This window comes from Hemibagrus wyckioides, linkage group LG19 (assembly GCF_019097595.1).
Source record: "Hemibagrus wyckioides isolate EC202008001 linkage group LG19, SWU_Hwy_1.0, whole genome shotgun sequence".
In the NCBI taxonomy this organism is placed as follows: Eukaryota; Metazoa; Chordata; class Actinopteri; order Siluriformes; family Bagridae; genus Hemibagrus; species Hemibagrus wyckioides.
This window is the reverse complement of record NC_080728.1, coordinates 8459805-8485460: the sequence shown is the minus strand read 5'-3', so window position 1 is coordinate 8485460 and position 25656 is coordinate 8459805. Positions and strand designations below refer to the sequence as shown.

Here is a 25656-nt window from a genome sequence, read left to right as displayed (position 1 = left end):
GGCTGCAAATGAAAGTAATTCAAACTTACTTACAAAAAGTAATGCAAATTCCACAAACAGTGATAAATGGTGAATTTCTTTTCACATTCTATTATAAGACTTTTAGTTTCAAGTATCCAGAAGGCCAGTTGGACCGTAGTCCCAAATTATGACGAGAAATATTGCCAGAAGAAAAAGTAGCTAGATCTGGCATGTATTACAGCAGATGACAATACAATACAAAAATTATTTTAATGGCCATAACCTTACTGTAGCATCATAGCTGGTTCTTTCTTAAACTCCTCCCATCCAAAGAAGATTTGTGTGTAGCACTTCTGAGTAGCACCGATTTCTTTTGCACTAACGTCTTCCATCCCCTAAGGCAAAAGTTCCTATGTTATGCTAATCATTTAAAGACAAAAGAAAGTTACCACTGACAGCAAAGTACATAGAATTGTCGCTGTCAAAGCTAAAGGAACACTACAGGGGCATTTTTCCTCCCAAAACTGCATACAGTTTCCGCAAGTGTAGTAATTTGTGTAGTAAAGTTATGATGTATAACTAGAGTGGTGCAGCGCCACAGAAAGTAGCTCAGGTATGGTCTGTATATGGAGTTTTGCATTTTCTGTGCTTGTGATAAAGTGGTATGATGAATGATGTACAGCTATGCAAATAGGACTGAAAATTTCTTTGAGTCTACCATCTCAATCTCATCTGACAGAACAGATGTGCTTCCATTTTAATCAACATTTCAATCCAGATCATTTCTGTGAAGTGTGTGACTTATGTTTGACCAAAGGCATCCTCATCTTTCCTGCCTGTTTTTTTTTTTTTTTTTTTTTTTTTGAAGCTGCATGTCTTTTTTCATTTGCACACAGAATTGAAGAACAAAGTCTATAGTCGTCCATTCAAATTTCTCACTTTTAATTAACGTTAACTTTGTTGAAATCATAATCTACAAAATGCTAGCATTATGTGGTTGAGCACTGATATCGATGGTACTCACAGAATGAATTAGACAATTGGGAGCTTTTTAACATATTTTGTTAACTTGCAGTGAGGGTTGGTCACAATAACTGAAGAGAGGGTTAATCTTTTATAATAGCTCAACATGAACACTATATGGGGTGAGAAGTGGACTATCACAAGCTCTCATAAACAGTGTAACAAAAATCGATGTGTGCCAAACTATTTCACACACACTCATAAGAGCATATATGCATTACTGATTTCTAATTTTGAATTGTTTCCTCAGAATACCAAATAACAAAACAACAAACAAAAATACTAAATGTGTAGTTCTAACTACTCATGTGCTGTTTGATTGGAGGTTTTCTTGTGTGTGGAGGTTTCCTGCAAGTGGGCATGAGGCACTGGTGTGTGTATAATGATTATGCTAGGGAGAACTGAGGTGAAGCATTCATTAACCAGAAGGTACTCTGCAGTGGTGTGTGTGTATGTGTGTGTGTATGAGGTTATATTTACTCATATATTCTGAGACTGCATGTCGCAGCCTGGAGTAACATTGAATCACCAAGGAGAATGCATATTTGCATGTGTGTGTGTGTGTGTGTGTGTGTGCGTGTGTCTGTGTGCGTGTGTGTCTGTGTGCGTGTGTGTGTGTGTGTGTGTGTGTTGTACATTCAGGCAGTTGCATTGATGAATCATTGAATCATCTGAGTGACATTTGTGACACACACTCCCAGAGTTTGATGGGTCTGTATACACGATGACTCCGCTTACAGCACACAGAAGACATCATCTTATGACAGCTTCTCTCTCTTTCTCTCTCTCTCTCTTTCTCTCTCTCTCTCTCTCTCAATATGCATACGTAAATCACAATCTCTACAAGTACACACATGCAAAATTGGACATTTATGAGTGAAATAACTTCTATTTATCCATGCCGAGTTGGTGACAAGCACTCGTTTATCTTTACGGGTGGATGTTCATATACCACACAGTGACTCTATCTATCTAAACAACACAGATCTTTCTCTCAGTGCAATTCAGACTCCTCTTCACTGTCCAAGCTAATCTCTTCTTAATGAAGATGAAGTTTAAGAGGGGGGAAAAAAAAGCCCAATAGCTGGGTGTGTAGGGAATAAGTTGTTTTTTTTTCTCTGACAAATTGCAATGTTTGTTAAGATGTGGTCTCATCTGTGCCTCTCTTCTGCATCATCGATTGCAGAGTCATTTAAAAACACTGATCACACTCGCATGCTGTAGTCTAGAAATTGTATGAGGATATGTTAAATAGCATATATTAAATATAGCAAATATATTCATTCAAGTATAATTACTACACACATACACACTATATATCAAATCACATGCAAATTATCCTTTTATGGCTGGAAATTATGGAATAGGACAAATCCTGTAGTGACTTTTTGATCTATTAGATTATGTTTACGAATATATACTGATACTCAAAGTGACTATACTGTAAGTTCTAATGCCGCACTACCTAGTTTATGTGATGTTTAGCTACTGCTAATAGCCTCTTGGTGTAACTCCAGCTTATTTATTATATTATTTTATGTATTAATTTATTTTTAGGGTGAACATAGACCAAGCTATCAAGGTAGCCCCTATTTATGTTTAGTTCTGTGATTAAGCTCTCTCCATCAGTCTGCTATAATCTATTTGCCTTCTATATTACATTTGTAAATTGAAATCATATGTAGAATCTAGCCTTACCGTCTTCATTCCCACAATACTCTGCTCCACTTTGGTGACGTATGTCACATGGTCTTCATTGGACCGTAGTTCTCTTTGCTGAATGCGCTCGTAAATGCCCACCACCATGTCCCGAGGGATGTCTGCTCCATCATCCACACCTGCACCAACATATACACATAGCACAGATATGCTTTTTATATATGTATATAGATTTAGAGGGACCTAGTTTACTCAACAACAAAGGATACTTTAAGCTCCTTTAAATTCTTAAGTGGATCTTTAGCCTATCTTTTTTGTTCCTTCACCTTCCTCCTCACTGTGTGGGGGCACAGTGTGCTCATGGGTTACTGGCAATTACTGGCAAATTTCCAACTGTTTCAGAAATGTGAATCATTTATTATTGCCCTAATTATGCTTCCAGTACCTGATTTGTACGATCTCTCATTTGTGTTGAAAATTGTGGGGTTTTTCCTAGGATTCCTAAGTTTAACAGATGATAACAGATTTCATGTGCAACAGCAAACAACAGTAACAGACTAACAGAGTTCCTGAGCAAATGAATAATATTGGAAAAGAGCAATGTTCCAATATTCTCAGTTATATTCCAATATAATGTCCAGTGTCCAGTAATCTCAGATTCTTGTGCTTGGCTGACAGGAGTGTGCTATGTCTGTTCTGACATATTTTTCTGCTCACTATGATTGTAAAGAGTGGTTTGAGTTATTGTGGTCTTCCTGTAAGACCAGTCTGGAAATTATCCACTGACCACAAAATTGCTGCTGTCTGGATGTTTTATTTTTAATGAGTAAACTCTAGAGACAGTGTGTGAAATACCAAGATGATGAACAGTTTCTGAAATACCCAAACCAGCCCATGTGGCACCAACAATGATGCCATCATCAAAGTCCTTGAAATTACATTTTTCTCCAATTATAGAATTTGATTTGAACATTAACAAAAGCTCTTGTCTATATCTGTGTGATTTTGTGCTCTGCACTGCTGTTACGTGGCTAATTGGATAATTACATGAATGAGTACCAGTGGTCATATTAAAGAGGTCAGTGAGTCTGTCTGTCCATCCATCTATCCAACTATAAATCTATCAAGAAATGAAAAAGAACCAGGATGTTCTATAAAATACTTTCACTGTCTATGAGTCTGTGTTTGTTTCCAGGCAACTGAGAATGAATCCCTTCAGACCTCTGCCTACAGATACTTCAGGTACACACAGCAATCTGCCAAGAGGCAGATGCTGCAGCAACTTGAAGAAATCCTGAGATTAATGAGTGTTTGCAGAGGAAAGTTATCCAACCTAAGCTAATATAGAGGTTAGCACTGACAGCTTGGTGAAATAAGTTTGGGCAAAGGAAAGCATTAAGCAAACTTATTATCTAACAAAATGTCTTTTACAGTGCTAGACTGCCCACACATGCAAAACTTGAAGTTTCACTTTCTTTTTATTATACTCTAGATAATAACTTTCTAACAGTTCAATAGCATATCCATGAAGTTGAATATAAGTATAAATATCAATATAGAACATATACTGTGCGATTCAAACTAAATTATTAAAGACTACACAGCGCATGCAGCTAATTTTAGAGAAAATTCCAAACTTGTTGAAAGACATTTTTAATTCTAAACAGTCATTACTAAGGGAAAACTAATAGACACTTCACTCTAGATATTGTTTTTGTTGTGCTCACACAGAATTTAAAAACTGTCTACAAATGTCACATTTAAATGTAAATCAAATTAACATTGCAAATATTTTTTATTCATTTATATTTAGGAAGCACTTTGTCATGGTCAGGGTGCTAAGTGGACATCCTGGTTCATTGCAGAGCAACAATCATACATATTTGCACAAATTTTCAATGGATGATTCTAGTGGAAAGCAGTGGGCAGAGAAAAAATCCAAATATGGGGATAAGACAGATAATATCAGTGTATCTGTGCCACCCACATTACATTGTAAGACTAGTAAGAGTAAAGTGCACTAATGGGGAAATCAATATCAAATGTATCCGCCCTCAAATGTCCTCAGTTTTCACCTGTATTACAAGATAATTGCAAGACAATGTAACCCAAAGAGTGTATTAAACATCAACAAATCATATTTATTCATTTTATATGAATTTTAAACCTGTTGTAATTGTAAACTGTCTACATGAATACACATTATTCTACATCTTTTGCATGTGAAAATGAACTTTTACACAAACAGATATAAAATGCTAAGTGAACTATAGCTGCAAAATGACACTGGTGGAGGTGTAGAGAAGCGTTTCCCTCTTGTTTCAGCTGTTCATTAGCAGTGTATGATAGTTGATCATGTTCACTTATCAGCCATTGTGCCAGGAATATTATTGTCCCTTACAGAGGGGACACTTCAAAACTCCCACTTAGGCAGCACTAACATTCATATGGAGTAGGCCATATGATCACACTGATCAATTCAGTATGGAGCCAAAAAACATTTATTTGTCATGGATGGATGGATAGTCTTACTATGTAGTGTGGGTGGCACAGATACACTGATACTATCTGTCTTCTCCCCATATTTGGATTTTTTCTGGGTTCTCTGCATTCCAGTAGAATAAAATATATATATATATATATATTTGCAATGTTAATATGATTTGCATTTTAAATGTGACATTTGTAAATTTCCCATTGGGATGAATAAAGTATCTATCTATCTATCTATCTATCTATCTATCTATCTATCTATCTATCTATCTATCTATCTATCTATCTATCTATCTATCTATCTATCTATCTATCTATCTATCTATCTATCTATCTGAAATGCTGCCCTACAAATGGAAAAGAAAGATGTTCTTAAGATGAAAAGATGTTTTCATCACTTATAGTTAAAAACAAACAGGCTGCTTTCTGTTATGCCTGTTAAGATTATATTATAACTACTATGAACAGTCATTCCCTCACTAGCCCTAACCCCTTTTCTCTCTCTTCAAGCTAAAAACACAAAAAAAAAACGATGCAGCTTGTCATGTTACTGTTTGTCTTGTTAAGTGCAAAGTCCTGTATTCTGAGCCACAACAAATGGATTTTTCTTATGTTTTTATAATTAGTCTTACATTATGTGGAGCATCTGCCTTACAAGTTCCAGTGAATGAATTGTTACTGGAGAAATATTAAATTCATTAGAACGAGTGCATTATTATAAACCTGTTATTTAAACTACAGCTGGCTCTATTGTCAGAGCTGCTGTTACAGAAAATGAATCAACTGATCAGATCAGGAAGTAAGCAGTATTGTATTATGAATTTTATTGTTTAGACACCAACGTAGCAGTACACTGTGCATTTACATTACTGCTACATTTCTGTTACGTTATATTCAACCTCTGGATTTCTATTCCCTAGCCCTGGTTATTCTTGATTATCTTAGTTTATCTTTGTTAGAATTAAACCCAGACAAGCCTTGGTAATAAGAAGCATGTCCTGAATTTGACTCTGGTTTATTATAATGACTTTTATCGTTTGATGTAATAAATCATCTTGGTTTATAGTCTGAAATGCCAAGAATGTGGCTCATTTGTTATGAGCATGACTGTCACAGACAAAATGGATGAGTGGGATCATTCACTTTCAAACATTTGTTCACAAGAACTTGGTTGTTACAACAGTAATCTATAAGGGCAAATGACCCATTGCTTGTTTAATGTTAAATGCAGCATGTTTTAATGAGCATTAATGCAACCAACCCTGCAATGACTGAATGATTGCAAGGTCATCCACCGCTATAATGTGATATTGTAAATGTAGAAATTCATTCATCCTGAGCCAGCGAAAAAACTTGCTGGAAGTGACATTGAATGTGCAATGAAGTGAAGAAGCGGCATGTATTTAAGGAGAATGATGGATGTGATCACAAGCAAAGCATCAGGGAGGATATCACTCAAATCTGGCAAAACACTCAGGTACACACAGACAGGAGACCATAGTGATTAAGGACAGACAGAGAGAAAGACAGGCTGGGGTTAAAACAGGGAGAATAAAACAATAATTTCCAGGAGTTCTCTTATATCCTGTCTGTGTGTCATAAATTACTGTCACACTGTATTTTATCCAGAACTTCAAAAAACAGCATCAGTCTTTGACATGGCTCATATTTTGAACCTGTCCCCATTTATCTTCATTTTCTAAAACTATAGGCACGCTAAGAATACAGGGAATAATAAAAGAAGAAAAAACGTGGTGGAGGAAATCTATAAATCTTTCACCAAAAATAATCACAAATATTAAGTCCAGAAAATCTACTTGTGTTAAAGTACTTGATTTCTGAAAAATCACAATCATTTTGTTTAATTGCCCAGTCATCTACACAATGATCTATGCCTAAGCATAAAATATTTGTTTATTTAGAGAATTAATCTAAAACGAAAGCTTATTTTATTGCAAGAAAGGATATATAGTGTGTTGATGGACTTTTATATTTCATACACACAGTTTATGTGTGGTTTTTGACTTTACAGTCACAATAGCCTCCATTATAATATCTCCATTATATGTCATCAGCACAATTTTTACCTGTAAAGTATTTTTTATTGTAAAGTATTTATCTGGTTAATGATGACTTTTTTTGTTCATGGGCATTTTGTTTGTTTATAACAGTACCACGAAGCAATGTTTGCAATTAATGCACAGTTGTCAGGTAAGTACTTATATAAGCATCTCATATGCCAGTAAATTATTTTAAAGCTCTCAGAGTAAAGTGAGATAAAATAACTCATCTTGCAGTTACTGAAATAAGCTTTTCATATATGCTCATGCTTTATTCTAGAAACGTGTCTTATTGTACATAAATCTGAAACTTAGAGGAATCTGGTGGTTTCTACTCGCTTTAGATAATGTGTACATGACCTGAGCTTGTGTCTGACCATCAACTGAGCACTTACAAATCTGAACAAGATCAATTTTCTATTAATCAATGTTAAGGTATGATCATTCTCCTTTAAAGACAGTAAAGTCTTTAAAATTAAAGACTTAAAACTGCAATAGTCTACATTGTGACATCAGGAGTCTTTTTTCCCCCTTTTTTAGAATATTTTGGAAGGCTGTTCATTAATGTCCCTTTTAAATTCATAATTGCATTTCACCCATTCAATTACTCAAGTGAAGCATGGTGTCTTAAATCCCTGACAGAGGAAAAAAAAAAGAAGAAAGGCTAAAGAAAATTTAAAGTCAAATTTAAGAAATGTGAGAACAGAAGGAGAGAAAATGGAGTGAAAGTCCAATCAAGCAGTGTAAAATAATCACTTTGGTATGCCAGCATTGATTTTCCACTTTAATTTAATTGTTAGGAACATCTTGACTGAATCCATTAAATATAATCACCATTGTTTCAGCCCTTTCATTGATTCTTTCAAAGGCACAGTCAAGACACTCCAGTGACAGACAATGCATGACCTCATCTAACAGCCCTGTCTAAGAATGTCAGAAAAGTAGCCCCTCCCATAATCTCATAACCACACCCACTAATAAATCCCTGATCATGTTTGTTAAAAGCAACTCATTATCTTTGCCTGGCCCATGAAATTCCTGATTCATTTGAACTATTAGTCAATATCATATTGAATGAATATCATAGGGATGATCATATAATACAGAGATAACTGCAACAACTGTAACATAAAAATAATTTTGACTTCTGTAACCGACTTGCTACAAGTGCACTTATTTAGCCAGACTGGTTTGAGCTAGCAGGAAGGCTACAGTAAGTCAAAATAGTTAGATTTGCTATAACAGCAAAAGACTCTATTGAGTTCCAATCCTGTCAGCTACAAATAAGAAGAAGAAGAAGAAGAAGAAGAAGAAGAAGAAGAAGAAGAAGAAGGAGAAGAAGAATGTTCTTTATGTTTAACTGTCCAGAATAATTGCTGGATAGATAAATAGATAAATAGATAGATAGATAGATAGATAGATAGATAGATAGATAGATAGATAGATAGATAGATAGATAGATAGATAGATAGATAGATAGATAGATAGATAGATAGATAGATAGATAGATAGAGAGCAACTGGGAGCTCTTCTTCATATTTAAAATGAATAATACATACAGCATCACTTACATACTAATTGCAGAATACATACTATATGAAAAAGTGCCTCAGGAATCAATGCAGTATGCTTCTATAATCTCATTTTATTGCCAACTTAATTTTAAGGCCATCAAAGTTATCTCTTACCCCTCAAATTGCGAATAAAGTCCTCCAGCAACATCTTTCGGTCGGGTTTGATGTTGGGGCTATACATATCTGTGTTGAGGAGGATGATGGCGAAGGCTAGGATGAAGATGGTGTCTGGGTTGTGGAACTGCTGCACCACATCTGGATTGCACATGCAATAGCGCTGGCTAATAAAAAGAATCCAAAAACAAAGGGACAAAAGTAAAAATGCAATATTTATACATTCTAGAGGAGAGTTGACAACAAACTGTGTATGGCAAACAGATACAATAAGAAAGAGAGCAACGAATAATGCTACGCAATGTCAGTGACGGATGAAGTATATAACAGATCAGGTTAGGTGTCATTGCAATACAGAAATATAGATTTCTGCATAATGGCTGTGGCATAACAACCTTCTATTTCTTTATGGGCTTACGACTATAAATTATATACATATGTCTTTTATGACCGTAATGCAATGTAATTTAGAGACCCATTTCCAATCTAAACCCAAATGTAGTGACTTTCTAACAGCGGCAGGTGAAATAAGTCTCAGAGCTGAATGGCAGACTAAAATATAATGCTGGAGTGATTTATAAGCACATGTGGAACAGAAATGATCTCTTAGCTCCACATTTCTCTAGCGAACATGGCATAAGGCTAACCTGCTCTTTAAATATAATCTTAGAGGGTAAATACTGCTGGCCTACACCTATCATGTTAAATCTAATGCCTTTACCCCTGAAACACTGAGATAGGTCAACCTAGGCTAACTCGATTTTCAAGAAATGGACCCAGCTCAAAATTTTGAGTTATTGCTGAAGAAAATGGGCTTCTCGGGGGTATTAGAAAACCACGATTGTGGTATTGTGCTTTCTATTCTATTCTATTCTATTCTATTCTATTCTATTCTATTCTATTCTATTATTATGTATGACATACCATATGCCCTCATTTACAATACCTCACAGCCACCTGCAATATTATTACATCATAAATGAACCAAATAATCCAAACAGATAATGTTATAACCAAATAGTAACATGTTTAATATGCAACAAATTCTTTTTTAGTATTGCTTATGAGAGTATTCTCACTGTATTAAATAAGTTTGAACATTGCCAGAATCATTGGTTAATATACTCATCTAAGACACTGTTTTGTTTTTTTTCCTCCCGTTTTCAGCTCGTACAGAGCTTATTGCCATTTTGATTTCACTTTTAATACTGACTACTCATTTCAGAAATATAACAACTGTCTAATACAGAGCCTGCATCACTCCTCTGTGTATTAGGTTGTATGAGACATGTGGGTAAAATCTCATATCTGGCTTCAAACATTTTCGATATTTATCCATGGGGCATGAATTGGTAGACCCTACAAAATAACAAAAATAGGATTTATTTTTTTTATTATTCTATGGTAGATTTTCTCAATGTGAATCTTGTTTAATACAATTTCAATTCATTATTACTAATATATGATTGTGGGACTAGTCCACTCATGTTTGTTATTGTTTATATTATGACATGCTGTTTTTTGGTCCTGCTTTCACCCCTGTCATGACATTAGTTGACTACATCAGTGCCTTCACATATTTCGTCTCACATTGATTAGTATTTCTGTCCAGTTGTTTCTGTGTGTCCTAGTGAACTCAATGGTTTTTGTCCAAGCGTTGGTTTCTAGTTCAGTGTTTCCTGATTTATGACCTTTGCCTATTTCATCCAGTTGTGATTATGAATATTCTTTGTAAACACCTTGGCTACAGTACTCATTGTTTTGTTTTATTTAGAACTAGGATTGGTGTTATTTTAACACCTATTAATAATGTTTTATTCTTGCATTACATCACACACATTTGCAACCTTGGCTGTTATACTGTATGTTTCCGAAGGGAAATTATTTATTTATTTCACTCAGGTGTTACTCAAATGAGGATATGTTCTGTTTTGGTTCCTAATGTTTTCTCAAGGAAGTTTGCTTCTGTCACCTCTGGCTTTCTCATAATCGATAAATGTATACATTTAAAATGTACCATATTTCATGAATTTATGTACATTGAAATATGGAACTGCAATAAAAATGTCTTTTCATCAAAGTTTCATCAAAGTGAGAATTTTCAAACCAGAAAGTTTCCTATTCTTATTCAAGTTTCTGTTCAGACTCCCACTGCCTATTTTTCTCACCTGTGTCATATTCTGACCTTAATTTATTATAAAATACACCTTCACATACAGCCTTTCATTCCGACATCTTGTGCAAATGCATCAGTCCTGATTCCTCATTTCTCCCACCTGGGTTTGTACTTTAATAATGAATTTGTCCATGTTAACTGTGTTTGCCTTGCTTAAACACACACAACTCCACACTGACTAAAAAACTTCATGAATCATAAATCACTGCTTTGTGAAGCCTTTTGAATTTTAAGGAAGCTCTTTTTGCTATTTGAGAAGTGCTCAAGGCTGTGTGCTCAAGTGAAAACTCTAATTTCATGGTAATAAATCAGCACTTCCAGGTAAAAGTTTCCCCCCAAAAGCCTGTGCATACTGAACTAGATGACTGGTGCCTACATCTCCGCAGGTCAGTGAGTACACAAGAACATACACACACTTACATGTGGTGTATCAGTTTCAGCTGCACAGCTGTTAGGCAGAGACTTTATTGTATTCCGTATGATATTGCTGATCTAGTTCTATAGTTCATTCATCACAAAAAAAGGTTGCTTAGCTTTGTTCTTTGGTTTCATGGTAATGAGAAATATGAAGAGCTGGCAGTTGCACTAACTCATTTATTCCCTCTTTCATTAAGAGACCAGCTGCTTTGAGTGTTGCTGTTTTTCTCCTCAGATCCATTTATTCATCTTTCTCTGCCATGCTCTATCCCTCCTCATGTTTTTTAGGAAGGATTTGGCAAAATAGCAAAGGTAGCAGTGGGGGAGGCAAGCAGAGACAGACTGGGTTATGTTATGCAATCGTCGTTATTTATAAACCAGCACCAAAGACACGAAAATGAAGCACTACAGGCTCGCAGATGTCACTGTGGTTTCCAGAATTAAAGAAAACAAAAAGGTTAACTGTCTAATGGCTAAAAGCATTTTGTGTTAAGTTATTTTAGTAATTTAATCAGTTTTGACAAAGGACAATAGTAACAAGGCTGATGATGCACACAAAAATGCAACATTTAATTAATTACCAACCAATATATTAAATAAATAAATAAACCAGAGGGTTTAAAACAATGCACTTAAACGCCTACGTCATTGTGTCCACACAGTATATGGAAATAAGAGTGGATTTTTGTGTCTATATGTAGACATCTTTAAGCAAGTAAAGCTGGTTTTATATTAAGTGATTTCAACAGTCTTTTAAGATTGCTTGTTATATTATCTCAGTAAAATCTTGGTCGAATTCTAAAACCGAATTTGTAACATTATGTGATGAAGATGCTCTAATGACAGAGCTGTGATTAAAGAAACTGACTATGTTCTGTTCATATTATCAGTGAATTATGTTTTATTGGTCATGACATCAGAACTGTGTTGAAAATTGTGCTGTGTAAACCTTGTTTAATTCACTGGCATTCATAAAGGTTCATGGATTCTTGTTAGTCAAACAGATAATGCGCTAACCTGACAAGATTTTTTTAATTTAAATAAATAAATATTCATTATCTTCAAGCACTCCGCCTAAGCTAACTTAAAGAGAGGCTCAGGAACTTTATCCTGGACTAAAACACAAAAAGAGATATGATAGTCTTTAAATAACATACAGTAATAATGCTGATGAAAAGGTCTGGAGATTTGCCAGAGCTTTGACACCTACAACATGTGTGGTAGATCCTTTTTATAATTCACTCTTGGCGTGTTAAAGAGATCACCTTAAATTACAGCTGTAGAGGTGAGTGTCATGACATATTCTAGAAGTGCTTCATTAGAATACTGATAGAACCAAGAGGGAGTGATAAAAGATCCCAGCATTTTGCTGAACGAGGCTGTTTCTTCACATTTCAGGTGAATATTATGGACACCCTGAGGTTTGTTACTGAAGTGAATGATGACGGGCACAGAAAAGCTTTACTCTGCAGCTTAGAAAGCCAGTCTTGCCTGGTATTAAACACTGTATAAAGTACAGTACATAAAAGTATATGAATACATAAATAAAATATATATTTTGAATATCATATATATATATGATACTCAAAATATATATTTTATTTATGTATTTAGCTGCAGAGTAAAGCTTTTCTGTGCCTGTCATCATTTCCCTTTGGGATGAATAAAGTATCTATCTATCTATCTATCTATCTATCTATCTATCTATCTATCTATCTATCTATCTATCTATCTATCTATCTATCTATCACTCTGTAATCAGAGATACATAAATACAGCAAACTACATCATGATATATAATACTAAACATATCAAATTATTGCAAAAGGAAATTAATAAAATCAGTGATCTCTTTGTCTCATTAGATATTATTGTACCAAAATATTAAAAAAATATTACATCATGATATATAATACTAAACATATCAAATTATTGCAAAAGGAAATTAATAAAATCAGTGATCTCTTTGTCTCATTAGATATTATTGTACCAAAATATTAAAAAAATATTACATCATGATATATAATACTAAACATATCAAATTATTGCAAAAGGAAATTAATAAAATCAGTGATCTCTTTGTCTCATTAGATATTATTGTACCAAAATATTAAGAAGCTGTTACAGTATATTTTCCTGTGTACCTTGTTAAGCATACAGATTGTACCTTTGTTAATCCCAGAACTCTTCCAGTATTTTCCAGTATCCTTTTCAACACATTTTCAACAAACTGAGTACTGATCTTTACTCTCTCTCTCTCTCTCTCTCTCTCTCTCTCTCTCTCTCTCTCTTTGAGGAAGGTTTCTTCCTTATATTATCTCAGGGAGTATTGTCCTTGTCACTGTTTGGCTTGCTTATTAGGGATCTAAACCTGCTGTTAATGATGATAGCTGTTAGTGATGATGTTTGTGAAAATACACACTATACAAATACAATTTGATCTCAACATAGTGACAAGATAAGTTGTCTGCTATACAGAATGGAGCTCACTAGCTATTACAAATATTTTATGAAAAATAGCATTGGGTATTGTGAAATCTCCAGTTTCTCAGATGCTGTATAGAAACAAATCTGTCGACATGTTGCTACTGCACCATATGTTCCCCGACATGTCCAGGTGTTTGGAAGCTGCTATGTAGTTAATTGAGCAAATGCTGTTACCAAAAAGGTATTTTGGGTTTCAAATGCATGAATGTGAAACACCACTTGAAACCACCTAACCCTCACCCTATAAATATAAATTGTGTTTTCTGGCTGCTTCTTGTATGGCAAGATTTCATGCTGTATCAGGTGTGTCACCCGTTTCCCAGGGCTCTGCTATCTTATTGTTTGGTATGGAGGTGATGAGGAAATTGAGTGTGACAGGGCAGTAGCACTGTGTGTGTGTGTGTGTGTATGTGTGTGTGTGTGTGTGTGTGTGTGTGTGTGCATGTATGCATGGTCTCACCTGAACGCTTCAATGAGCCGCTCCACTTTCTGGGCCTCTCCCTGAACACGGATGTGAGCCTGGAACTTTCTCAGAGCCTCATCTAGCTCCATCCCAGAGAAATCCATTTCATCTACCACACAACTACAGAGCAGAAAGAAAGAAAAATCCTGAAATAGGGGCTGAAGCAGTGTTATTACAGTACAGGTTTAGTGTCAAACAGAGGAGGATGGTTGCTCTTGATTAGCTTCTTCCTAATACTTTAGGTTCTTCAGGAGTTGTCACTTACTGCTTTTTTCATTAGGGATTTATGACAGCAGCTGTTGTTAAAAGTGCTATATAAATAAATTGAAATAGAAATTGAAGGTGAGCAAAAGGCTTCCCACACTGCTACCTTTGAATATTAAGAGAAGAGGGAAACAACTGAGACGGAAAACAGGAGAAATTGAGGGTAGCAGGTAAGGCAACTCACACAAGATTTTCAATAAAATGATTGGTACTCCTGAGAGAGGGAGCGAGAGAGAGAAAGAGAGAGAGAGAGAGAGAGAGAGAGAGAGAGAGAGAGAGAGGAACTAAACATGGAAAAAGGATTACAGCTCCTCAGAAAGTAAGACACACATAAATAGGCATATTAATTCATACTAATTGTACGAATAATATGACTACTGAAGTTCTACAAAGTGAAAGATTTAACTCTAATTTAATTCTAATGCCATAATCACTGTTTCATTTTAGATTTAGTGTGCTAGAGTTAAAAAAACACAAATATGCCACTATACATTCATGCACTGTATCTATGATTTACTAAAATCACTAATATTTAAAAGAGAGCAATCACTTAAGAGATGATGATTTGTTCCTAACGTCAACTTCGTTTTTGATTATATACTAATGATGCTAGGAATTTGCTGAGTATCATCTAGTAATTAGATGCACTTATGAACCAACTTATCGGAGGCCATATTCTGTATATAAATGCACAGAGCTTGACAATACACTGAACTATTCTACAGCAAATAATCCTAAATACACACAATAATAAAATTCATGTCTCGAAACAATGCTTTACTTTTTGTCTGCAAAGATCATACTGGGAAAGGAGACAGTTAAACAAATGTAAAAACAGTCAGTCTGCTTGAAGAAGTTTTAAAAAATTGCTATTTAAGTGTGATTTTTCCCCCCCTCACAGTAAATGTCAGGCTTTGATGCTTTGATCAAGTTACTGGATAGTTACATGCAGCATCAGAACAGACATAAGCCTAATCAAGTCAGCTTGTAATCAGATACCAGCTGTCAAAATGTCCTTGATGCTCTTGCTTCACAGTCAGAATAGAATATTTAAACACATTTTCTCCATTTTTACTTTCAAATGCTAAAACTTAACTTGTCGTTAAGTCTGTAGCTTTTATTATTTTTGTTTTAGAATTGTCTGTAGTAGAAAATGTCACATTTTACCATGTGAGGGGTTTTCTCAGGCTACTGTGTGTGTGTGTGTGTGTGTGTAGACTGATCTGAATATGCTGAGAACAGTGCTCAGGAGTACACAGTCTTCCAGATGGAGCACTGTTTACTGTGATGTGAATGTGAATGATGTGACAGGCAGTCACAGTCTCTGGCCCTGCCTTCCTTTATAAATGAGTAGAACAGACTGACAGACTGATTCAGCATACGTGCAGAAATGTGTCCAATGCCTACACAACAGACCAAAGGTGTGTCCGAAACAGAAGGCAGCTGCCTCGATGCTTTGATGCTTATGCCATCTCATGAGTCAGTGTCTTACAAGACAGCACTACTTGACAGACAACACAACTTTTCTTTTTTCTTATTGAGACCATGTCTCTTTGACTTCAAGCAAACTAACCTGACTTCAAGCAAAGTAAATCCCCTAAAGAAGTGTGTATGTGTCTCAATGCTCACTGAACTGAAGTGTTCTCACACGCGAAAGCTTCTTTGCAAGAGTGTACACACTGTACAAACAATTCAATATCATTGTATATTTTCTTCCTCATTTCTTTTAGGATTTTACCTTCCATATTATGTTAATAATTTATAGTAATGAATGTGCAATATCTTCCACTATGCCACTTTTATGCACATATTGTTTCTGGGTCTACAACTGTAGTATAAGAATTTCATTATATATGGATGCTTAAAGCACTCTTTATGCACATGATAATAAACTTTTAAACTACTGTATAAAAGCCATAAAGATGGTATAAGCTGTGTAGAGACGCGAGAGATGATTGTCTTTTAAAGTTGCAGATTCAGCATAATCCTGTATATTGTTTTTCAAAATAGTGATTTAAAACATCTTAATGTATTTGATGCACTGTTCTTTACATATCCTAGGCTACTTAATGTCATGGGATGCTTTTTGTGCATGATATCTGGCAACCTTAATGGCACGTAATGCCTTATCCCCCTAAGAATCCAATCAGCACACTAATCTCCATCCAGTCACCACCCAATTATGTTCCTGTGTGGGAATACTTGCTATGATTGGCAATAAATCCATAAATGAACAACAATTCTTATTTAAAGTTTATGTTTTAGCATCACTGGGAGCTGTTACCAGTCTAAATCGATGAACCATCACCCGGGCACAGGCCGGATACACTCTTGCATCTCATTTGCTGAGTATTTTCATGACTCTCACTGGCTGAAAACTCCCATCTGCAGGTTGCTTATCCTCTCTCTAGGCCTGCAGTGCACCAGAAGCATAAGCCTGTATTACACCAAGAGCCCTAAATAGCCGTACACTGCTCCTCTGAGTGTAGCTGAAAAGCATATCACTGTGGCCAGATGGCAGCGAGCACTTTACCCAGTGGAGTGAAACCAGGATACACATGTTTTTTCCCCCCCTAGAAATCTCATCTCCATGTCAGTCATTTTATATCACTTGGATTTAAAACTCCATTCTTTCTGAAGTCAGAAAGACAGATAAGGATTCAATATGTGCTGAGGGTCAGCCTCAGTGTGTAAGTCTCCTTGAAAGACCAAGGGCTTCACACCATGGGACACATACAAATGTTACTGAGTTTTTTTTTTTTTTTTTAGATCTTGTATTGTTTAAATTGGAGTAGAGCATGACCTGCAGAACAATGATGACAGACTCTGTGTGTGAGAGCAAGCCCCAATCAACCCACTCTGCAATCAAACTCTGTCGTTTGAGAGCTCATGCTATTACAATTCCCCTCTCTGTTCTTTTATCTTATTGGTAACCTCACGGTATTGCTTCTGTATCTAATTTTCTTCACACTTATTTTCTGTCATTGCCAGTTTCTCCAGGTTTAATATCAGCACATAGTCTGATTTGTATATATTGGTGCATTGAGGCTGGGATCCATCAGGACAGGACAAAAATGTTGTAGGAGTAGACGTCTTTTTACTTTCATGCAGGTGGAAGTGGGTGGGGAGATACGAAGCTCATGGGTTTGACATGAGACTATATATGGTGCTCATGGCACATTTACTGATTTCATTCATCTAGCATCAGTTACTGCTTTATCCTGGTCAGGTTCATGGTGGATTAAATGACTAATTTTGTTCATACAGTCCTACACACTTCTACTCTGAGCTAAAGGTCTGCTGTACCGGCTAGTGTTTAAATCCTGTGCCCTTCACTCCCACACAATACTGAGTTTTTACAGCATCTACCTGCACTCTAGAGTTTTCAACGTTTACAATCTTAAATATTTCCTTCGCTACCTGTAATGTCCTGTATTTATTTTTCAACAATTTATTTATTACAAATGGATATGCCACCTATCATAACAAGTCGGCAAACCTAATGTAACATGAAAGTTCTTCTAGCTGCACACATAATTATTAATTGTTTGTATTATGCAATCCTGCTGGATGAAAACAGATGCTGCCTGCCTTTGCTCTGGCGGCTAGAGTAACAAGGCTCTGAGGAAGCTAATTATTAAACAACTGTCTAATATTAATAAGTAACCATTTTAAAAGATAATGAGAAAGACAGCCTTTTGTATCAAATTTAATAATTATAATTAGGCTTTAGAGGGATTTCTCCTCAGTCTTATGGCATCCACCAATAGCCTTCCAAATAAGCCTGCAAGATGTAACACTCTTAACAGGGACAACAGAGGAGCAGCATGGATTGACCCAGCCATGATAAATCTTTCTTACACACACATGCATATTTGTCATACAATTCTTGTAAGAATTTTCTACTTACATCTCACGTATTATGTATGCAGCTAATTAATGCTTTGTCTATGTCTAAACTCTTTTCCTTAAGGAGACCAACCATAAGTCCACACAAGGTCAAGACCTACTTGGACTCTGTTACACACTGTCACAAAGATTTCCACAAGTTCCCACACACACACACCACAGTGCTATATCATTCCCTGTGTGTCTCCTTTACAGACTTGGAATGTAGGGGCTCAGCTGCTGCTCGAGGAGATCTCATTAAAAGATGCCACCATTCTCTAAAGCCACTGAGAAGAAAAAAAAACAAAGCTAAATGAACATCTCCAGTTCACTGAGGCAATATTCTCTCTCCTCTATGTGTGTGTGTGTGTGTGTGTGTGTGCATTTTTTTTCTCTTTAAGACTGTTGTACCTTTTCTGTTTTTACCCAAATGCCCAGATTCTTCAAAACCAGTAGAGCTGTAAGATTTCAAAAGACTCTCATCTTGCCTAGTTCCATCCTATCTTTTTTCATATTCTTGTTATAAAATTGATGTATTTTAACCACTCACTCCAGGACATCTCTGTTGAAAGGCTTCTTGCTGTTGCCAAGAAACTCGCCGATCATCTGGCGGCTCAGGCCTTTCCTCTGCAGCAGGAAGTGTGCTACACCTATGGGTGTATCAGGAATGAAACCTCGTGAGATGAGAAACTGGAGGCCTTTATCTGGATTTCTGTTCAAGAAAAAGAAAGGTACATAATTGTTCTTAACTGAATGGAGCATTTCATTCTAAACATCATATAGAACATCTGCAGGCAAAACACAGTGCATTAATGCAGTATACAGTGCCTATAGACAATATTAACTAATACACAGTAATAGAATTGATAGAATTAAAGCAATTGAGGACAAACACAGAACATAATGTGCACATACATTTCTATTTAGCTACAAACAATTTATTAACCTAATTAGGAACCATTATAAAGAACCTTGCACAGCGTGGTGATTTCTGAAGAAATAAAAGTTTGTGGTAGATAGCCATCTTTATAAAAGTCGTCTCATTTTTGGGCTTTATTTCTCCATTCAGTGTAGGGTATTAGCTGTTGAAACTCTAGCTGTCACAACACATTTCTTTTGCTCTCTCAGAGCATGACTTCCAGCTATGATGAAGCACTTCTGCCTCATCTGACTCTCTCTCTTAAAGCTGCAGTGTTTTTTACATAAAAACACATGATAGCATCAGGAGGGAAAAATACTCGGTAATATTATGTCCTTTAGCTGCTGTGAGATTTTAATTCGCAGTCAGCATTGTGTCAGGTCACAACTGGTATGAAATTTGAATGCATGTGTTAAACACCGGCTCAGATACAGTACATCATGCCCAACAGTAGGCACAAGAAAAATCCCAACAAGCAGCCAATCATGGAGGGAAAGAATAAGAAAAACAGGAGTCTTTGAGTGAAAGGGTCAGTATCATAAGAAAGAAATGAATTCAGGAGTAACAGCTTTTTATTGTTCTTACTGTGATCTGTATTTGGATGGAAGCTAGTGATTATTAGTCATCTGATTTAACCTTGTTATGAAATTTGTATCGCTACTCAGTCATGGTGTTGTTTATCCAGAAAACTCATGATAGACTATAGTGAATAACAAGAGGTGTTTGTATGTTTCCTTGTATTCTAGTGCTTTAAACTTGTTGATAATATTCAAGAGTGAGTGGGCACAGGCATCTCCTCACCTTGGTGTGTGCATTTTTGCTCTGGGTTTTGTCATACAGTGTCTCGTGTAAAGTTTTTGCGGAATTAGATTAAATTATACAGAGAACACATATTTTCACATAGTGTTATACAAAATACATTTACAGGAGACAAGTTCTGATCACCCAGAACTGACCTATGCACTGTATTTCAGTGAGCTAGCTAAACTCTATAGTGGGATTGCTCTATAGGTTTAGATTACAGCAAAGCAGTTGGTATGTTTTTCTTTTTTTCTCTCAGATACTCAGTAACTGTGGGTCATAGTGATATGATAAGCAGTTTGGGATGCAGCCTTGAATTCGCCCTGAATGTGTACACAATACACAGTAGAGAGACCTACAATGCCAAAAAAAAAACCTCTAATGTGCTGTTTAAGAACTGAGGCCTGCATTTGTATAAATATGCATCTACACTGTATGGACAAAGGTTTGTGGACATCTAAACATCACAATCAGATGTTCTTTGTTGAAACCTGATGGGTATTGTTTGGTATTATTAACAGCTTCCACCCTTCTGAGAAGTCTTCCCACTAGATTTGGGAACATGGCTTTAAGGATATGTGATCATTCATCCACAAGAGCATAAGTGAGGTCACTGATGTTGTAAGAGTGAGGAGGTCTGGGGTGCAGTAGGTGTTCCAATTCAATGGAAGTGTTCAGTGGGGTTCAGATCAAGGCTGTGCAGGACACTTAAGTTCTTCTACTCCAAGCTTGGCAAATCATGTCTTTATAAAGGCATTGTCATTTCCATTTTGTGGAAACAGTTTGGAAACGACCCATATATAGGATTGATGGTCAGGTGTCCACAAACCTTTGGGATTATCTTATATTTTAGAGAACAGATGTCATCCAGATTAAGAGAAAGACAGATTGGATGGAAAAATAGCAGGAAATCTCCAGACTTTTTATAGTACATATTAGTATGATTAGTATAGTATCTTATTTCAGCCTTCTTTCTTCAAAAACTATACACATACACATCTGAGTTAATATATCTTATAAATAATCTAATGCAGGTGATGTTTTCTAGAAGACAGCATATGATTTACATCCTTGAGTTGGACACAAGTTGATGGATCTTGACAGACATACGCTCTGTTGGACACTCATTTTGTATACTGCAATCTTGCTTCCTTCTGTCTATTATATAAAATGGCCTTTTAAAGGCAGACATCTGCCAGAGGCACAAGTTGATGGGCATGCAATGACCAATGACCAGAGAGATCAATTCAATCCCTGAAAATAGCTTCATGCTTTTTACGCCAGTCAAACAGAGTCAAGTTGCCAGCCTGGTTATAATTCAGTAAAAAGAAGTCGGAGATTGCATTTGTTTTATGTTCCTCCTTCTCTTCTTGAGCACAATAAAATCTTCTGGACCTCCGGAACCTATAAGTGAGTCAAAATCTATATTAATTACTCTTGTAACAACATTATTTTTATGTTAGTTTGATTGTAGTTACTAAATATACTACTACTAAAAATAGTTACTTATTTTTATGCTTTAAGCTAACAGAAATGCTTTAAGAAACAGATAAGATAAATTATTAACGGTGTTACAATCAAATACTTAGTATGTAGTGAGGTTTATGTTCCCTCCTGCAACCTGCAATCAGTTAACGATGACGCCTGGTCGTGTCAACCTAGCGAGGCAATTAGGTCCTTTTCAAGAAACTCCGAACTGACTGTCCCTCAGTGGTGGAAAGATCTTCAATCTGGAGTGTAGAATGCGTCACTTCTTCTTCTTCTTCTTCTTCTTCAGGGGTCGCCACAGTGAATCATCTCTCTCCACCTATCCCTATCTTCTGCATCCTCAACACTTACACCCACTAGCTTCATATCCTCATTTATTATATCCATATACCTCCTCTTTGGCCTTCCTCTTTGCCTCCTGCCTGGCAGCTCCGTGTCCAACATTCTCCTACCAATATACTCACTCTCCCTCCTCTGAACATGTCCAAACCATCTTAATCTGGCCTCTCTAACTTTGTCCCCCAAACGTCCAACATGAGTTGTCCCTCTGATGTACTTGTTTCTAATCCTGTCCAACCATGTCACTCCCAAAGAGAACCTCAACATCTTCAGCTCTGCTACCTGACTCTGTCTCAGTGACACTGTCTCTAAACCATACAGCATGGCTGGTCTCACCACTATCCTGTACACCTTCCCCTTGATTCTCGCTGAAATTTTTCTATCACACAGAACTCCAGACACCTTTCTCCACCCATTCCAACCTGCTTGCACTCGCTTCTTTACCTCTTTCCCACACTCTCCATTACTCTGGACTGTTGACCCCAAGTACTTAAACTCCTGTACCTTCTTCACCTCTTCACCCTGTAATCTTACTGTTCCACTTCCCTCCCTGTCATTCACACACATGTACTCAGTCTTACTACGACTGACTTTCATTCCTCTTCTCTCCAGCGCAAACCTCCACCTCTCCAGGTTTTCCTCCACCTGCTCCCTGCTCTCACTACAGATCACAATGTCATCTGCAAACATCATTGTCCAAGGATACTCCTGTCTGACCTCCTCTGACAACTGGTCCATCACCATAGCAAACAGGAAGGGGCTCAGAGCCAATCCCTGATGCAGTCCCACCTCCACTCTGAACTCCTCTGTCTGCCCTACAGCACACCTCACCACTGTCCTGCTCCTCTCATACATGTCCAGCACCACTCTGACATACTTCACTGCTACTCCTGACTTCCTCATACAGTACCACAGCTCTTCTCTTGGCACCCTGTCATACACTTTCTCCAAGTCTACAAACACTCTCTGACCATCCCTATACTTCTCCATCAACATTCTCAGAGCAAAAATTGCATCTGTTGTGCTCTTTCTGGGCATGAAGCCATACTGCTGCTCACAAATTTCCACTACCTTCCTTAACCTAGCTTCCACTACTCTTTCCCATAGCTTCATTGTATGGCTCATCAACTTTACCCCCCATAGTTGCTGCAACTCTGCACGTCACACTTATTCTTAAAGATTGGCACTAATACACTTCTTCTCCATTCCTCAGGCATCTTCTCACTCTCTAAAACCCTGTTAAACAGACAAGTTAAAAATTCCGCTGCCGCCTCTCCTAGACACTTCCAGACCTTCACCGGGATGTCGTCAGGACTAACTGCCTTTCCACTTTTCATCCTCTTCAAAGCCTTCCTGACTTCATCCTTTCTAATCTTATCAACTTTCTGTTCCACAGAGTTCACCCCTTCTACTCTTTTTCCCCTCTCATTTTCCTCATTCATCTTTCATTCTCTTCAAAGTACTCCTTCCATCTCCTCTGTACACTCTCCTCACTTGTGAGCACCTTTCCACCTTCACCTTAATAACTCTAACTTGCCACACATCCTTCCCATCTTGATATCTCTGCCTAGCTAACCTGTACAAGTCCTTCTCTCCACCTCTAGTGTCTAACCTAGTGTACAACTCATCATACGCCTTCTGTTTGGCCTTAGACACCTCCCTCTTCACTCTGTGCTGTAACTCCTTGTATTCCTGTCTATTCTCTTCAGTCCTGTCCATGTCCCACTTCTTCTTGGCTAACCTCTTCCTTTGAATACTACCCTGAACTTCCTCATTCCACCACCAAGTCTCCTTATCTTCTTTCCTCCTTCCAGATGACACACCCAGCACCTTTCTTCCTGCCTCCCTGATCACTTCTGCTGTAGTTTCCCAGTCACCTGGCAGCACTACCTGACCACCCAGAGCCTGCCTCAACTTCTGTCTAAATTCCTCACAACATTCCTCCATTTTCAGTTTCCACCACTTGGTTTTCTTCTCCATCTCTATCTTTGACCTCTGCTTACAGACCATCAAAGTCATCGTACACACCACCATCCTATGCTGTCTGGCTACACTCTCTCCCACTACCACTTTACAGTCACTAATCTCTTTCAGATTGCCTCTTCTACATAGGATGTAGTCTACCTGTGTGCTCCTACCTCCACTCTTGTAAGTCACTCTAGCTCCTCCCTCTTCTGAAAATAAGTGTTAACCACAGCCATGTCCATCCTCTTAGCAAAGTCCACTACCATCTGTCCTTCAAGGTTCCTTTCCTTAACTCCAAACTTGCCCATCACCTCCTCATCACCTGTGTTCCCCTCAGCAACATGTCCATTAAAATCTGCTCCTATCACCACTCTCTCACTTTGGAATGCTCTCTATCACCTCATCTAATTCACTCCACAATCTCTCATTCTCCTCTAACTCACAACCTACCTGTGGGGCATAACATTGGCGCCCTGTAGGTCAACGGCGCCGATGGCGGTTGTTGTTAACCCGGGCCTCGACCGATCTGGTATGAAATTTAGAGTACTGACGATTCGCATGGTTAAATTTGGCAATGTTTTACGCCAGATAGCCTTCCTGACGCAACCCTCTCTATTTATCCGGGCTTGGGACCGGCACAGAAGTCACTGGACTGTGACCCCATGGCTAGATTATAATGTGTCACTATCTTCAAAAAATGACAAAAGACGACCTTTCGAATCTCTGCTGTCTGCCTGATTTAATGCTTTACTTATAAGTTGGTTTGGATGAAAGCATCTGCTAAAAGAATAAATGTAAATGTAGCAAGGATTGTGTTCTGCGTGGGACCAGCCACACACACGGGTCCATTGACTCTTTGACCTTTGCATTACTAAGGCGACCTTAGATTTTCTATGAGTTCTGCATCTACTACACTGTTCCTCATATCCTCATTTACATTGCTAATGGAGCTTGTCCACCTTTTCCCACTCTCCCATTTTCTCACACACATCTGTCTACTTTTCCTCTACTACCTCATCCTTATCTCCGCCTATCCACCTCCACACTTGCACTCATGATTTATTCAGAGCTAGTGCCTGGAAATATCTACATTTGAGAGCCCCCCCCCAACCCCCCATAGACAGAAAGAAAAACACAGAGAAGCTCCAGTGAAAGTATAAAAAATACATTGCCAAATTGTGTTTTCAATTGTTGTTTCCTTACAATTGCTCAATAGGCTCTGGTATTCAAGCTTGAGAATATTCTTCACACCCTGGTGAAAACAACATTTTTGGATACTTTCCCCAGGAATCTTTTACAGGAAACCAGTTACCCTCCTCCAACACAACAGCATGTGTGTGCACCTTGTCTTCACCTGTCCTGACTGTCTCCTGCTGTTTTTGCTTCGGTTCGGGGAAATAAAGTATCTCTGTTCTTCTTGTACACTAGCTGAAAATGTAAACTAGAGAACAAGACTCTGCATAACAACCTGGCAGTTTTTCCTCCACAGACATCTACTGACTCTGAACCAAGCATACACACACGTCCACACACATGCAGCCAACCCTTCATCCTTCATCCATCGC

The 25656-nt window shown here is 37.3% G+C and overlaps 1 protein-coding gene across 4 annotated transcripts in view; it reads right to left on the bottom strand.

Moving 5' to 3' along the window:
* The window catches only part of iqsec3a (IQ motif and Sec7 domain ArfGEF 3a), a 108483-nt gene that overhangs the window by 21902 nt on the left and 60925 nt on the right, over nucleotides 1–25656 (bottom strand). For all 4 annotated transcript variants that reach the window (XM_058417699.1, XM_058417700.1, XM_058417701.1 and 1 more), the window contains 4 exons: nucleotides 19130–19291; nucleotides 14425–14547; nucleotides 8885–9051; nucleotides 2683–2822 (listed from right to left, as the gene is read on the bottom strand). In XM_058417699.1, the coding sequence (XP_058273682.1) occupies nucleotides 2683–2822; nucleotides 8885–9051; nucleotides 14425–14547; nucleotides 19130–19291 (592 nt within the window). The remainder of the gene's footprint in view (nucleotides 1–2682; nucleotides 2823–8884; nucleotides 9052–14424; nucleotides 14548–19129; nucleotides 19292–25656) is intronic.